Raw genomic sequence first — 16,785 nt, forward strand, 5'->3', positions numbered from 1 at the left:
TTTTCCACCATCTTAGGCCTTTTTGCTACTAGAGGTAATTATTTGAGGTAGTAGCATATACCAGTGTACGTCTAGATCCACTTGGGTGGCCGCTCAGCGCTGCTTGTTTTAAATCAAACCGACCTATATGGCGCAATGCATTGAAGGCCACGTGCTCACACTCCCTGTGTGTGCCAGTTTGTCTTCTCACCTTATGTCTGGAGGAATATTTGTTGTTACTTTCTCAAAGTGCACAGAATTTTGAGAGGGCTCCTCCTCTTGTTATCGGCCTTGCCTGAGGACAATAACTTGGGTTCAGGACCCTTACAAACCACTAGAGTCCTAGACAGCGGGCTATAATGATACATATAGTATCCATTCTTATCCCATGCCTTGTTGTAAAAATACACCTTATGGGTATTTTCGAATCATTAAAGTGTATGATTAGGAAATTACTACAACTGTGGCTTCAATTTGACATCTACTGCATTGGGCAACTTGCAGATTATTTATAGAGCTTTTCCTGGGAAGCTTACAACGTGCAGTTAAGGGAACATTCAACAACACAAAGCCAACTCTTGTATTGTTACTCTACCGTTGAAGAAAATCAAAAAGACACAACCTGCAAATGGATTGCCATGGCCACTGCACTATTGCAAAAATGTGTTAGAATTCACAGACCTCACTAATGAACGTCTGGGCTCCCCGTGGACTCAGAAGGAGTATCGCTCTCCTCAAGGTGTCACGGTACCGATTCAGCTCCTCCGTTTTCATGGTAGTAAACAGGTTGGCAAACACTCGGCTGATGTTCCTGTCCACCTTCTGTAAGGACACGTCCAGTCCCAGCCTGGAAGCCTGGTCCAAGAAGCTCTGCAGTCCCCGGATATCTGCAAAATAGAAAGGGAGAACGTCTGAAACAGCTGCATTTTCAACAGTTTAAAACATAACCTGCTAACGCGTGCTTTCATTACTCGACCCTCTATCGCGTCCTCTGATAATGCTTACTATGGTGTGCTCAAGGTCGGCTTTAGGGCCCTGTGGCTGGCAGAGACATTTTAAGGATTTGGGGGCCCTGGGCCAAACGTATTTTGGGCACCCCTGAGTGGAACAGCTTTAAATTTATGATCCAGTATCAGATCTTTCATGCCGTCTTTGTCCAGGTCACTGACATGGCACAGGCACACTCAATCAAATTCTAAATGTGTTTACATCTAATATTCAGGGATGGTGTCCTGTTTTCAATATTATAACACAGCACCAGCTGTCTCATATTACTGCAAATAATCTCTATGACACCAATCCATTTCTCATATGTGAGGTCCTGTTTTGATCTAAAATAAACTTTTTGGGGGTATGTTGAATGACACATTAACACATTTCTCTGTAAAATGTTGGTAAAAGACTCACACACTTCAACCACATTAAAAATAAATTAAATGAAAACGGTATTTAAAAGATCTGTTTAAGAATTATTCAAGGTCATGAGGGCAAGACTGTCTGCAGGACAAAGCTGGCTCTATGGGGGGTCCCTGAAAGGCTGGGGCATTGGGCCAGAGCCCACTTTACCCATGCTTTAAAATGTCTCTGGTGGCCAGTGCCGCCGCACCTGGCACTCACCTGGGGGCTGCTGTTTTTAAAATATACCTATGGATTTAAAAGCACATTCTGTGTCTGCAGAAGTGTTCAGGCAACACTAAAAAGGTCAAGATAACCCTGTGATTAATATTCCTGCTGGAGAGAGATCGGAGTTTTGTTTAGCGGCAGTTTTGACTCATCATAAAGTAGCGCAGAGGTTGAATGTACCGACTATGCAGATCACAGAACTGAGTGTGAGTGAACTATGAATACCACTATAAAAATATGAAATGTATGTCAGAGAAGGACTATGGAGAGATTAAGTGCACTGTTGGAGGGTGATAGTGAGGGAATTCATGGAGAAGGAGGTCGTTGGTGGGGCACCAAAAAGATTATTGCACGTGGCACCGCCAGCACTAAAGCTCACCGCGGGCGTGCTGATATATGAGGCATAACACAAATGTATAATTTGAAGGGAGAATCTGAACAAAGGCTGGTACTATGTGCAGTGATGGAAGCTCTCTAACATTTAAGTTGTTTCCCTACTTGCCAGCATCCTGAAGTTACAGGAAGGCCACACACAGCGCTACACAAATCTCCTTAAGAAATACATAATTAAAAGCACAGATATTATCTTTGTTTCACAGCTGAAATTTGAAGTTTCCAAATTTCAGGTTAGGCAAAAATTGTCCAATTGCACCATTATGCAATTTCATACAATTTTTGCCATGGTAGAATGGTTCTTGCAGAAAATGTCTCGTCTACAGATATTTCTGCTCAAGCATGCTATCTACCAATATCTCGTGTGTCATTTTTACTTGAAATATGGCCTCTGGTGAAAACAGAGATACTGACAAACCACATTTCACACAAAAAGCATAAGCTCATGTTCTTTCAAAAAATATCACTGAAATTTCACAAAAAGTCACTGAAAAATACACAATTGCACGCAGCCGTTTTATATATCTGTTGTCAGTGTTCAAATCATAGCCTGCATTGGCACAAACAAGCACATGGGCCAAGACTGACAGCCATGTGTTCAGTCTAATGTCTGTATCTATGGCCACTCTTTGACGTATAGAGGGAAAACAACTGTCCACTGAGATACTGTGACAGATGGAGGGGAGGTCACTACTAATAACTTGAACTGTGGTGGTAATTCTATCAACAACACTGAAGTCACAATAGATAAATCAGTTATTTTATAGGTTAAGCACTTGGTAGGTCGATAACATGATTAAGCCTGCAGCAAAAGGTTACATAGAAAAGCATCAGAGGCCACTGATCCCTGGGGAATCCGGGAAAGCTTAGAAAAAATATACAGATGATTGAAAAGGAATATAAATACAGGATAATGTGACTCGAGTTAAATAACAGAACATATTTCACTTTTAAGGTTAGGCGGCCAGGAACCATCAGACCAAGAGGGTTAAATGGTTTGTGCGTCTGCTATATCAAAAAGTGAAATATACCCCCATATCTCACAAGGCCAGTCAACGTGTCATACTCATTGGCTGAAATAAATATATGGCATGTACATTCATTTCGCCTAACTCACTGGGTGTGCACTGAGGGTGCAATGGAGGCCTCTGGGTTTCTGTTCCAGGTCCTGGCTCTAGTTAAATTCTGTCTTTTTGCTTAGGAACAAAGATCCTGGCCCTGTCTATTCCTGCACTTTGAATGCAATTTGTACTTTAAAATCATGCCTGTTTTGATCTACCCATGCACCACCCCCCACCACCAAATAATATCAGTTCCTAATATATATGTGTACGAGAGTAAATTAAATTATTATACGTTCATTTAAAATTTGCATTTTAAGACAAAAAACATTTTCCCTTTGACAAAAGTGTTTTTTACTAAAGCATTCCACTTAGTCCTCTTTCCCTTTTTACTCCCTTCCTTGCCTACGGCGCACCAGCCAATCCATACCCTGTTTAAATAAGAAATACATGCATCACTAGGCGTGCCCAAAGAGAAGAGGGACAGAAAATCAGAAAATGGGGATGATATTTATTGAGTGGGCCATTTTATAGAGATAATGATTTATAGTCCAACAGAAAAAACGTGACCTCACCAGAAGCTGTGAATATGACCACATTTACAACCCTAATCTTGAATATTGTAGAACGTACATCTCACACTGTATAAACCACCATACCAACATTCCAGGAAGTGACATCATAGGACACGTGGCCACCTAGTGGCAATACAGGAACTTACATGCTGTAGAGATTATATCAATCCTCAAACAAATGAAAAGTAGCAATAATATGGAACTACAAAGAAGAACATCATTACATTATTTTAAATGTTAGTTTAATAAAAAAAGAAAAGGTTAGTAAAATAATTATTCTGACAAGGAAAACATTTGCCCTTTCTTGCATAAATCATGTTCAAAATGTCTTACATGAGAGTCGTGTAAACATATGCTATATCCCATACCATGCAACCAATCACGAAAAAAATGTTGACTACCTTGAGTTATTGATTCAACTTCAATAGAATCAATTTCATCATTAGGAGACTATTAATTATATTACCATACCTATTATACAAGAAATTAAAAGCATGTTATGAATAAGACTGATTTAACTTCAGAAGCATGGTTAATTTACTTGACATGATATAATTTTTCTTCTCAGCATGTGGGAGTTCATTTTCCACCAAAGATGACATTACTAACAGTACAGAAATATGTCAAAAAAGCAGAGCAAAGAACATTCAATTGCCTTCCTAGCTGTTTTGAAAAAAAAGTAAGTAACTATTCTTGAATAATAACTAAGCAACATATCTATACAGCTGCTTAAACGTTTAAACTAATTTCCTGCCCAGTGGGCCCATGTTGTTTGTTACGAAAGGACACAACCCGCAAATATGGCATCAACGTGGTTTACCAATGTACAGTAACAGGATCCCCTGCTAATGATAAAGACTCCAAGGGCAGGGAATATATACCATGTGAAAAACACCCTTAGGCAGTCCAAATTTCAATCCACAATTATTGTACATACTCAAACATAAAGGCCAAGCAACACAGATTATTAAAAAAAAGGAAAAACTATTTAATTATCTAAAATGGAATTGAATATCAATGCAATAAATATATAGATACAATACTGCCCAATGTGTAATCCTAAGCAATAAATACATCTATTAATACAAAATATAATCATCAATTTTTTACCAAATTCAAAAGATTATTTCCCATATATACAAAACAGTTCATATCTTTTCATAGTGTATCAAAAACTTAGTGGCTTGGATCATGGTAGATTTTGATGGGGTCGACGTGCGTTTCAGTGACCTCTGCGCCTTCATCAGGAAAGCCACCGACGAAACCAGATGATACCTTTGGGAAAAGGCCATTGACAGTTTGTGTATAATGCCATCAAATGTTTACATAGACTGTACTCAAGGGAGAAATTTCCCAGGTGAGTAGAAATGGATAATGACAAAATATTGAAACCACTTATGATATGTTATCTTCTTTCATGGTTGTAAATACAATTGAATGGGTTGAATGAAATTATAACATTCAAGGATCCATTTCAAACTGAGTAAAACAGGAGTGCCCAAGTCGGTGAGATCACCAAGCTGGATTCTCAAAGTTTATGATCAGAATTACCACAGATGATACAAATGTGTGATTCAGCCAAAGGGTGACAAACTGATCCTATGGAAACAGGACTTACTCCGGGCGTGCTTTCTTAATGGCGTGTGGCAGCAATCTCTGTTGCTTGGCCTTTATGTTTAGGTATCAACAACATTAATTGTGGATTGAAATTTACACTGCCTAAGGGTGTTTTTCACATAGAGTCAACATGGTTTAGTCAAGGACCACAACGCAAAAATCGTCTATTCTCTGGAGAGTTCCATTGACAGTCAGAATATCAAGGTTCTCCATTCTGGTCAAGATAGCAGAGAAGTTGTTACAAGATCAGAGTTAAGGTATTCACCAGGTCTTCACCAGTCAACAAAAGAAAAGGAAGCTATCAGGTAAAAATTGTCTTTTGAGGGAAATTTACTTTCACCAAGAATTGAAACGTGTATGGGACAATACCCCTAATAATAAACGTAGAAAGAAGTGGAGTTACTGATTCTAGTCACCTCCTCTTTCATATTCCTATTGTCTCCATCTTTCTCCTTGTTTCCTTATTACCTTCCTGACTTGTCCAGTATTTCTTCCCGACATACCTAACCGCTCAAAGCTTCAAACACTGGTCTTAGGCCATCGCCTCCTAAAAGGATTGAAACTGTTAAGGACACAGTGCCGCCTTCCTAGAGTGTGCTAGTTCTCAGGTTGGTTGTAGTTTTAATAAACTTTGGTGGTTCCTTGATTGGGTTGCTTCATCTATATGTGGTCCACCTTGCCATCTCTCTCCTTTTATACCATCCTCATATTTACTCCTTTGACCTCCACTGCTCTGACCTCCTGAGATATCAGTTGAATCTCTCCTCATCTGCTCTCCACTCTTCAGTCCTCTCCGATGTCACCCTTATCTATGATTCTTCACTTTCCACTCTCCCATCCTTCACCATTGTCTCTACCTCACCTTGACTTTCATTCAGCCTGCTCCTCCATCATCCTCTGATTTCACCATAATCTCCACTCCTCTATGCAAATTTACTCTCCTCCCATCCACACTCCTTGCCTCGACTCTGCTCCCACACTGCATCAATCATTCTTCTTCTGTGATGCTTTTTATGTCTCTCCTAAGACAATGCAAATGTGCTGTTGCTTGCAAGAGATATTATATAGAACAAGGTGCTTGGAGCCCCCCATTGGTTACCATTTGTTAGCTTCATTGTTACTCTTATTTACTCTTTCCTAAGTCGCCAGAGCATGCTGGCATCAATTCATCTTGTTTTGTGTGGAGCATGAACCAAGTGCTGATTGTTTCATTTTGATTAGTGCATCTGCTGCTCACAAGTTGATTGAAGTATTATTTTCTTTGTTCTTCCCCCATAATGCTTATTCTTCTTCCCCATGGTGCTTCTTCTTATGTTGCTGCTTCACCCTAGCCTCCCGTTGTCTGTGTTGCCTCATCCCCTTCCAACCTCCATTGTCTGTGTTGCTTCTTTCCTCACCTTCCTTATCTGTGCTGCTTCTTCCCCTCCCACCCCCTTAGCCCCTGTTGCTACGTCCAACCTCTTTGTCTGTGTTGCGTTTCCCCTCTTACCCCCTCTTGTCTGTGCTGCTTCTTACCCTTCCACTCCACCCTAATTGTCTGTGTTGCTTCTTCCTCTCCCATGCCCACCCCTGTTGTCAATGTTGCTTCCTTCACTCACACCCCATTGTCTGTGGAGCTTTTTCCTCTCCCACTCCCTACCCCCATTGTCTGTTTTGCTTCTTCTCCTTCCACCACACCCTTGTCCATGTTGCTTTTTTCTTTCTCATACCCCACCCTCCTGTTGTTCATGTTGCTTCTCTGCTCCTACACCTCACCCTCCCATTGTCTGTGTTGCCCCCCAACCTGTAAATAAAAAGCTATGATGCAGCCAACGCTAGATGCATCATAGTACTTTTTTAACAGTCCTGTTGCTGGTTCCCTCCATCCCCACCTCCCCCCCATTGTCTGTGTTGCCCACCCGCCATAGGAAAAAAGTGCCAAGAAGTGGTGAGTGCTGGCCATGTCATAGCTCTTTTCTCGAACTTTTTGCCATTCTGCACAGCAAGGATGCTGGTCTATAACATTGCTAACCAGAATGTAAAAGTCGATAGCTCTTGCATAAGCAAGACCTATTTGCTGTGCAATGCTTGTTCACTTTTGTTCCCAGGACATTCAGACATAGTCCCACTCTCCTTCGTGGTTTGGTATTCAAGTTGTGCTCCACCCGGATGCAATGTGCCCTCTCCAGTTTCATCCTGTGTTGGGAAGAAAAGATAATGCAAACCAGTTGATCTCCCATCAATAGAGCATAAGAGTGGTTCCCGCTTTGTGAAAAGACTATGTCACAGGCTCTTTTCCTGTGTAACTGAATTTGTGGGGGTGAAAGTATGGCATGTATATGGAGGCTATTGAAGAATATATAGGTGCTTCAATATAGTTCATTAACCTGTTACATACACATGGCAGCATATGGACAATGATTTTTACAGCTGTTCAGCATACATACATACAAGATTCAAACTCCATGGAATGTTGTCACTGAGTTGTGCCCAAGGTAGCTATATACCTGCAAAATCAAACACTGTAAAATTTCCAGTAAAAGCAGCGTATGCTGGTCTTTCAGAAGGTTATGGCTGTGTGGTGCCAAGGCACCTTCCCAGTATAGGTGGGTGATGTTGTCCCTGTATTAAAGGTGTCCAAATGACTTGGGTTTTTGTTTGTCTGTACAAATGATCCTGACTACTAATGTATGAAGGTTGTGGTATGGGTTATGTGGTTCTAGATACAAGTAGTACTGTTCCCTGAGCACATGGTAAATAAGTGTTAGGAATTCTGGGATTACATGTACATGTGGTTGCACTTTGGAATTCTAGGGAGTCGTTGTAAGAGTGTTTGTGGTATGTGGGTGTAGATTGGCAACCCTATGTTAGGTATTTTGTGTTCCACATGCAAGCAATGCAACTCCCTTGGTGTGGGAAGGTCCTGTGTATGTGAAGGGTTCCGCAGTTGCCTGTGTATTTTTTCATCTGTATGTATATGATAACCAAATATATACATGTATGCGTGCATGTGTGTGTGTGCACACATGCGCACACACGAGTGTATGTCAGGTTTGTGTGTGCATGCGTTTGAGCATGTATGCATTTATGCATGTGTGAATGTGTGTGTGTGTCTCTATGTTTACTTTCCTCAACAATATAGATTTGCCTGCATGTACATATAAACCTGGATTATATGTACCTATCAGTGTTTTCTATAGTGTGTGATCGCCAAATTATGAGGCTTTCACTTGGGCCATTATGGACCGGTACAAGGCAATGGCTTGAAATGTGCAACATGGTGCAAGAACATACAGTAAATGCTAAGTATTGGTTGGTATTTGGCCTCATGCCTTCCTTCGAACCAGCCCACCACCACGTCTGAACTTTGCAGAGTTGCCTTATGATCATTTACTGGGTTTACACTTGTAGGTGAAATTGGGTCACCCCACAGATGCCAGGAGGTGCATCAGATACACAAAAAAGGGACAACGGAAATACCACCCATCTGTCTGTGTCGATCAAGCATATGAGATGGGCCGGTTTGGTTACTGGAGGCCAGTTTTGCAGTGGTGCTGCAATATCGGCCCTCAGCCGCAAACAGCAGCAAGCACTATTCCCCAGCCTCCTGGGGCCAGGCAGTGCTTCCCCAGGGGATGATCCAATTAAATTGCCAGGGCTGCTTGGGTTCCAAGTCCGGCCATGATTGTTTACAGAGCAATGGTGATTAGTATAAGTAAGAACATGTGGCCAGAAATGGCCGCAAGAAGGCTTGTTTATATGGTTCACCTAATCATTTTTGAAGTAGGCAGGTCTTTAAGTGGGTTGGGTCTTGAAAGCAGGTGCTGAGACGGGTCCATAGCGGGCTCTCCATTTTTCCCTCACCCGCGGAGTGAAACAAAAAGTATTTTAACTCTGTAGATTACCACCCTTCACCGGCCTTTGATGTAGCTTCAAAGAGACTAGTTACAGTTGTATCAGTCTCCTCATTTCAGAACTGAAGATTTTTTAATATTATATGCAACACAGCCATTGTTGTTTAACTTATGCATCTAACAATCATTGGCAAAGCAATTAGTCCTGGCATGTTTTAGGTGTATGTCAATCAAACATACTTTACTTTGGCACATTCCCATAAAAGTTAGGTGTACGTTAGCAGTTGTTTTGTACCTGGAACAGAGAAAGGCAGCCAAATATCAGTCAGGCGGCACACCATGCTAAGCACAGATTTGCAGCTTATGTAATTAAGCCACACCCATAATTACATAGGCCACTCCCTTTTAAGAGACCCCCCCTAGATTTCTTATCCCACCTAAAGCCCTGGATGTAGGACAATTTGTTCAATCATCCAGTAATAAAGTACTTGAATCTGGTATTGCACCACTGATTTGAGCACTAGTAACTGTAGTAATGAGTGCACAAGAAAAAGTATAACAAATGATGCATTTAATAATGTGCATATCCATGAGCAAGAAGTGAAAATGCATCCAAACTCCATTGTTACTTTATATAAAGACAACTAAGTCGATATGATTTCCCACCGCCTGTCCTTCGGAGGGTGAGCATCCAGGCTGGAAGACAGGCAAGAAATTATTAAAATTACCATATTTCTGTATTTTATGGTGCAGAAGAGGATGCGTTTGATCCAAGTAAGAAATTAAGAGTTACCTCGAGCACTGCCTGAGCTTTTTTCATCCAAGATGGCATCGGCACTCAAAGAAGCTTGAGTAACAACAATCCTGTGGCTGGCACCACACATTCAGCTGCATCTAACATCTCATGGGACACCAATATTTAGGCAGACAAGGCAAGGGGTACGGAACATGGCTCAGTTTGGGTCAAAGTGGCTTATGGGCTGGTCTGAAAATTCAGTGTGTGTTTGCTGTTTGTGGGGCTGCTTTATGGTCTGCTTGGAAGATTTTTACTGTACACTTCCTTGATATTGCCTGTAGCAAGCTCAAATCAATGCAGTCATCCATAACTTGCAAAACAAATTATACATTATACAGTGTGTCTTTACTGGTTCAAAACTGCCCCAATTTGGAAATATTGGAAACTTATTGAGCTATCTAATTAACTAGTGGGGCCACTTTTATTATAGACTATACAGTGCCCTGACTTATTTTCTGTCCCAGTCTGACCCTGGGTTCAGTGTTACCCTGTCCCATTTGACCTACTGCACAGCACTTTCTCAAACACTGCTGCTTTTCTAATTAAAGGTTAGTGTAAGAAATGGGGATTCTGGTTGGCTAGGGTAAGCTCCTAATCCAGGCAGAACCCACCACTCTAGTCAGGGTAAGGGAGTTATACGCACAAGATAACCCCTGCTCACCCCCTTAGTAGCTTGGCAAAGCAGTCAGGTTTATCCCAGAGGCAATGTGTAATGCGTAGACACTGCATTGGTAGGTCTGAGGCATGGTTGCAGGGCTACTCATGTGGGTGACACAACCAGTGCTGCAAGCCCACTAGTAGAATGTGATTTACAGGCCCTGGCACACACTGTGCACCTTACTAGGTACTTACCAGTAAATAAAATATGCCAATCATGGATGACCAATCATATTCATAATTTATACCAAGAGCATGTGCACTTTAGCACTGATCAGCAGTAGTAGAGTGCCCAGAATCCTATAGCCAACAAAAACAGGCTCAGCAAAATAGGAGGCAAAAGGCCAAAAGTTTAGGGATAAAACTTGTCAAAAGGGCCAGGTCTAACAGTTAGTAGTCAAAGACCCGAAAGAAAAACGTATATTAGCACCAACCAGGGTGAAAAACATGATCCAGGAACTACAAGCAGGGAATATCCATGTGATTGTTGTGATGCCTTCAACTACAGATTTTCTGTTTTGTTTCTGAAAGGCTTAGCAAATTAAAACTGACTATTACTAAGCCGGTACTTTATACCTACAGAGATCTATACCTGTCTAGAAGAAAGCTGGGATAATATGAATTGCCCCCCTTCTGGCAGGCCAAATTAGGAATAAATAAAGCCCTTCAAATATACCTTGCAAGGCACACATCACACATGTTAAATGCGAGGATCTCACCTGTTTTTAATACATTTCTGTACCTGTATTGATCAACAGAGCCTAGAAAATTCTGCACTTTTGAGACAACAGCTCAGAATGACTCCATCAACAAATAGGAAAGCAGCTTTATTAGGCTGCTGTCCACTGCTTACTGCTCTGCCTTATTTCTCCTTCAGAGGCCTGCAAATATAAGGGGTGCTTGGCGGTTATCTTTAGGAGAGAAGGCATCTTCTTCGTTAAATATTGGTTTCACCTTTTAGAATTTTTTGATTGTTTAGCTTAGTTAGCGCCACAATATCAAGAGGATTCAGAAAATAAAATGCATACGCATCAATCATCTATTATACAATTTACCTTTTTTTTTTTTTAAAACATGATTTTAAAAAAGTCTGCATCTTATGACATCAATCTCAGTGGAAGCTCCAGTTAAAGAAAAGTCGAGCTTACTAGAGTCAGTATAGACTTAGGGCTCGATTCACAAAGGTAAAATGAGACGTAAGTCTAACTTTACGACTTTCGGTATTCACAAAGGGCATTTACTACTTGTAAATGCCCTATGTGAATACCGAAAGATGTAAAGTTCAACTTATGGTATTCACAAAGGGCATTTACTACTTGTAAATGCCCTATGTGAATACCGAAAGTTGCAAAAGGTAGACTTTCGTCTCAGTTTACTTTTGTGACTAAGTCCCAATATTTTAAGAGCGGGCTATCCAAGTATGGCTTCCTAAAATCCTCAACTAAGCTGCAATTAAACGTAATATGTTTGAGAGAGTCAAGAATATTCCCACATATGCATAATATTTTGCAATGGAGAAGTTGTTTTTTATGAACAGCTGTTCTTAATCCAAGCTGAAATTAGAGTTTCCTAAAGTCATAATCAAGCAATTGGAATAAATATCGCTGCATCCCGTTAGACAAGTCTATGCTAAAATAAGCAAATTCGGCCCCTTAAATAATGCAGGCGCCTCCGTTTGCGCTAGCCTAGGCACTCGTTGAGCTAATGAACAGTTTTCAAACAGTTGCTGGGATTTGCTAAAGGGAAGGTTTGGCTGGAAATGTTAATTTTACGCCTTCTGTGGCAAATACTTTTTTTTTTTAATTGTTAATAATGCCTCTACAAACAAAATACAATTCTTGACAATGTAGCCTGACAATGGTATTAAGTCTAGCTCCCTTAACATGGGGGTCCTGGTGGTACAGCTGCAACAATTTTCCATTTAGTTAGCAATTAAATATCTGTATCAACACAAAAAATAATTCGTGGATGAATCGGTAACCATACAAAAGTTCTTAAAAAGTACAACGAGATTCAAAACCACAAGGTAATGGAAGCCCAAAGTGAAATGTTACAACATAGTTGCTGGAGGTACTTTACACTGTATAATATGCAATGAAAAGCCAGTTCTGTGTGAATGAAATGCAATTCGTGCTCCAGTGTTTCCTCATGTTCTTAAACAGTTGCACCATTCTTTCTAGTCTCTCCTCCTCAAAGAACCCTTGAAACATTTGTACATCACAACTCAGCCATTCATCCTGCAGTGTTGATATGATGCATAATACTGTTAAGTACAAAATACTAAGTTTAATCAAGCATATAATGACAATTTCGTTTCTCTTGTTAGAATTGCAATTAGAATTATTAATTCATGTGAGAGAGGATGTGGTCTAACGGCTGGGACGGTTGATCTGAACTCTTAGGAAACAAGTTCGAGTCTCGGCAATGATGCTCAAGCTCCTGTGATTCTGGGCAAATCGCTTAATCCGCCTGTGCCTAACAAAAAATAAATGTGTCCTTGTGTAACGCAAGTGGTGCTCATGTAAAGTAATCGGATACCTTTTGGTCAAGTTGACGGTATATAAAACGCCTGAAAAAAAAAAAGAAATTATTTGCAAAAGCAAAATGAACAGTCAAATTCCGTATTTCTGTAATACTGTTGAGTGATAATTATTGTTGTTTGCAGTAAATTAACTTTAGCCCTAACACACCATCACAGTTAGAGCATTACTAGGAATGTAATCATATTACTGTGTCAGTCAGTCAGTCAAACAACTGTATTCGGTCAATCGACCATAAAACCACAAAAAAATCACAATAACAGGGTCAGAGAGGCATCTTACCGCAGTAAAACTATAACACATCAAACGCGAAATCTCTACACTCCCCCAAAAGGAGCTACTAGGAAGGTAATAATATTACTGTGTAAATTGTAATGACAGTTGCAGCTTAGCCATACTTTCATCACACATCCTCCCTAAATAGATATTCCATCTGCAGTGGCATTATCAGGGCCCGGTGACATTTACAGGCGGGATGACCTTCGGTACCAGCCGAACCTCTCGACACCAGTTCTGCCTTTTCATAAACATCTGGATGGTCATTATGCCAGATAATTCTGTTGTTGTCTTGCAGATAATTGGCCGCCTTGATGACCACTGCGGAACCCTGAAGGCGCCTAGATGCACAGAGTCAGCACGCTGTGACATGGAGGAAGCCACCGGCCAATTAACGCTGTTGACGCCACTAAGACAACAACATGTCACAGGGAAGCTGAAAAAACCGGAGGGAGAAAGACCATTTCATAGAGCCGCAGAGGATTATCGAGCCCATCGCCTTTAGAAATAATTTCTGCGTGAAAAGGCAGACAGGCTTTGGAGAGCAGCGAATACCAGAATAGACGATCACCGAGGAGCCGCATATTAATACTGGGAGATAAGATTCAGGACGGGAGCGATGGGAAGTGTTGTGATTATCTAAATCTATTCAGAGCCCCGACATGCTGTTCAGCGAAAGCTGTGCTGCTTAGTCAGAAGATTCATGCATTGAAGCAACATAAAGGAGAACACATAAGGAGAAGGTTTAGCAAATTCCACCCTTCTTTCAGCACTCTACGTTTTATAAATAATCCTTTGATATTTAAATCACACAAATCAATTTCAGAGCATGGAAGACACTCTGAGAACTGTGTGAAGCAAATAAGGTGCGGCGGGGGGGGGGGGGGGGGGGGGCGCATGTTAGCTGCGGAGAGCCTGTGAAAACGCCGCGCGTCCTTACCCAGGAGACGTAATTCCTAGAGCTGACGCGCAACGGCAAATGTCTGCTGAGTGCGGTCACAACATGTTCTCCTGGAAGTGCTAACAGAGAAACATAGCCGCCAAGAAACAGAGTCTATAATAATAAAACGGCACTAAAACACTTGGAGCACCTAGTGTGAGCACCTCTCCCCTGGTTATAAGGGCCATGAAGTCGAGTCTTTGATTATTGTGTAAGGCCCTAAGGCCTTCTGTGTGTTACAGACTTGCTTTGCTTCGATTGAACTGCTTAGACTAACATACCTAAAATCAATGGTTTTTAGGTGAAAAGTTCAGGAATAGAGACAGTGTCCGCAGTGACCTGGAGTGAGGAGGTCACCCAAGAAGCACTCTGGTGACAGAATAGCCACAGGTGCGTGAAGGTGGCAAAGTAGACACATGCATCAATCGTTGGAATCACAGTGAGGGCAAAAGGAGCAAGCGCTCTGCTTAGCTTAGTTTCTCATACATTTCTTGTGTTTAATATCAGAGTTTGCGACAATCCTATTCTTCAAATAGGCCCTCTTTGTAGGGTTACCCCCAGACTTTTTGTCTTCACCCCTCCCGTTTTGCTGAATTCGTTTTTGTTGGATCTTTGCGCTACAGCAACGCCTGCCCGCAGTTCCCAGCCTGCTCCTCCCGGGCTCCTGAACCGCAAACTGGACTGTTCGCGCTGGACTTTGAGGAGGTAACTTTTTCAGTGGGACTAAGCTGATCCCTGTATGTGGCCTGCACTCTATCGTGGTTGGCCTCCACTTGTGACTTGTGTCGAACAACCAGATAAACACATGTGATGCTTTGTGCTTTTAGGCATAACAACTAATATGCCAAGCTACTAGAGGTAAAGCAAAGATTAATTTAGTGACCTTTTTGTGGTTCATCCAGACAAGGAGTGTGGCTGGTGCTTGAGAAAGACTCACACCTTCCCCCCAACCAGCAACCCAATTTCTCACTGATATTCATTTCACTATTTTTTACCACCCAAGGCATTTTATTTTTTTCATTCTGTAGGTTACATTGTAAGAAGTGCTATATCTTTTATCTAATCTAAAGAAAATATTGCACAGATGGTGTCAAACATGTACCCCAAAGGAGGTAATTTTAATTTCAATGCTGCATCATATGACCCGGATGATGGTTTTCTATTCTTAATGCACTGACTTTATTAATTTTACACTCTCTATTGAAATCTGATGACAAAAGACTACTTTTTAGCACACACAGCATAGTATGTGAAATAACGATATCTATCACCATTCATGCACCTTCTCCTGTTCGTAATCATTAAAAGATACTTTGCACTGATTGCTAAGAACAACCAGGCCTATCTAGTTTGACCTGTTAAAGTAAATATAGATGTAGAAACATACTTTTAGGTATGGAATTCAGACCTGTTCACCCATTAGTCAGTTGTTGTGGCATTCACTTTTTTCGTCCACTCACTACAGCCTACTGCATGGAGCAATGGCTCAGCTCACTTCAGCAATTGGCTTATTTCACTTTGAGTGACAGCATTCTGTCCTTTCCCAAGGAGCACATCCACACACAAAATAGCCCCCTTCTGTGGCAGGGACTACTATGTCAATGTGTGCTTTTTGAGACCCAAAAACAGTTTGTTTGAATATTGCCATTTTTTAGATTGATGAGAACCCAGCACCTTCCTTAAAAATAAAGTATGACAAAAATCATCGCAAAACAATACAAAACAAAACAACCAATGATAAAGTCAAAAGACTAGCAGCCAACGCTACACATTTTGGCTTTGCCAGTGCCTATTTACAATTCTATTTCACCAAAATATTGTTTAATATTTTGAAGCACAAATATCTTGTCAAAAATATTGTCAAAAATATTGTGATGTCAAAGATATGGGATAGAATATAGCTGAATTAATTAAATAAATAATGTTTACATTTTTTGTATAATATTTACTTTTTACTGCTATTATATTTTTATATAATGTTTATTGTTATGCTTTATGGCATTATTGTATGTTTGTTGTTGTGGTTGTTGGGAATTTTTGGGTAATAGGTAGGAAGTATTTTAAATCTATTTTTAAAATTTGTAATTGATATGACTGTTTACTCGCATTTTAAATATAATTGTATGGTTTCATTTTGTATTTCTATCTTTAAATAAATTAAAGAAATTGCATTTATTGAATCATATTTTATGTTTATTTTTACATGTATATATATATATGTATATATACATGTATGTGTATATATTTATATATGTATGTGTACATATATATATTCATTAAAAAACCATAGGTTTCACACACGTTATAGTTAGGAATTAGCATTTAAAAAACCTTGCAAATTCACTTAAAAAACCATAGGTTTCACACAGGTTATAGTTAGGTGGACATTTCACTCGTAAAAAACCAATGAAATTCCCCCGTTATAGTTAGTTCAGATAACTATAACTCGCGCGCCCGCAATCCACTGCTCATGACGTCACACATTACATCACTCA

At 40.5% G+C, this 16,785-nt stretch overlaps 1 protein-coding gene across 3 annotated transcripts in view; it reads right to left on the reverse strand.

Annotated features, from left to right (window-relative positions):
* Positions 1-16,785, reverse strand: part of GRID1 (glutamate ionotropic receptor delta type subunit 1) — a 2,258,979-nt gene that overhangs the window by 1,257,343 nt on the left and 984,851 nt on the right. For all 3 annotated transcript variants that reach the window (XM_085615050.1, XM_085615049.1, XM_085615053.1), the window contains exon 4: positions 661-866. In XM_085615050.1, the coding sequence (XP_085471176.1) occupies positions 661-866 (206 nt within the window). The remainder of the gene's footprint in view (positions 1-660; positions 867-16,785) is intronic.

The sequence above is a fragment of the Triturus cristatus genome, chromosome 1_2 (assembly GCF_964204655.1).
Source record: "Triturus cristatus chromosome 1_2, aTriCri1.1, whole genome shotgun sequence".
Lineage (NCBI taxonomy): Eukaryota > Metazoa > Chordata > Amphibia > Caudata > Salamandridae > Triturus > Triturus cristatus.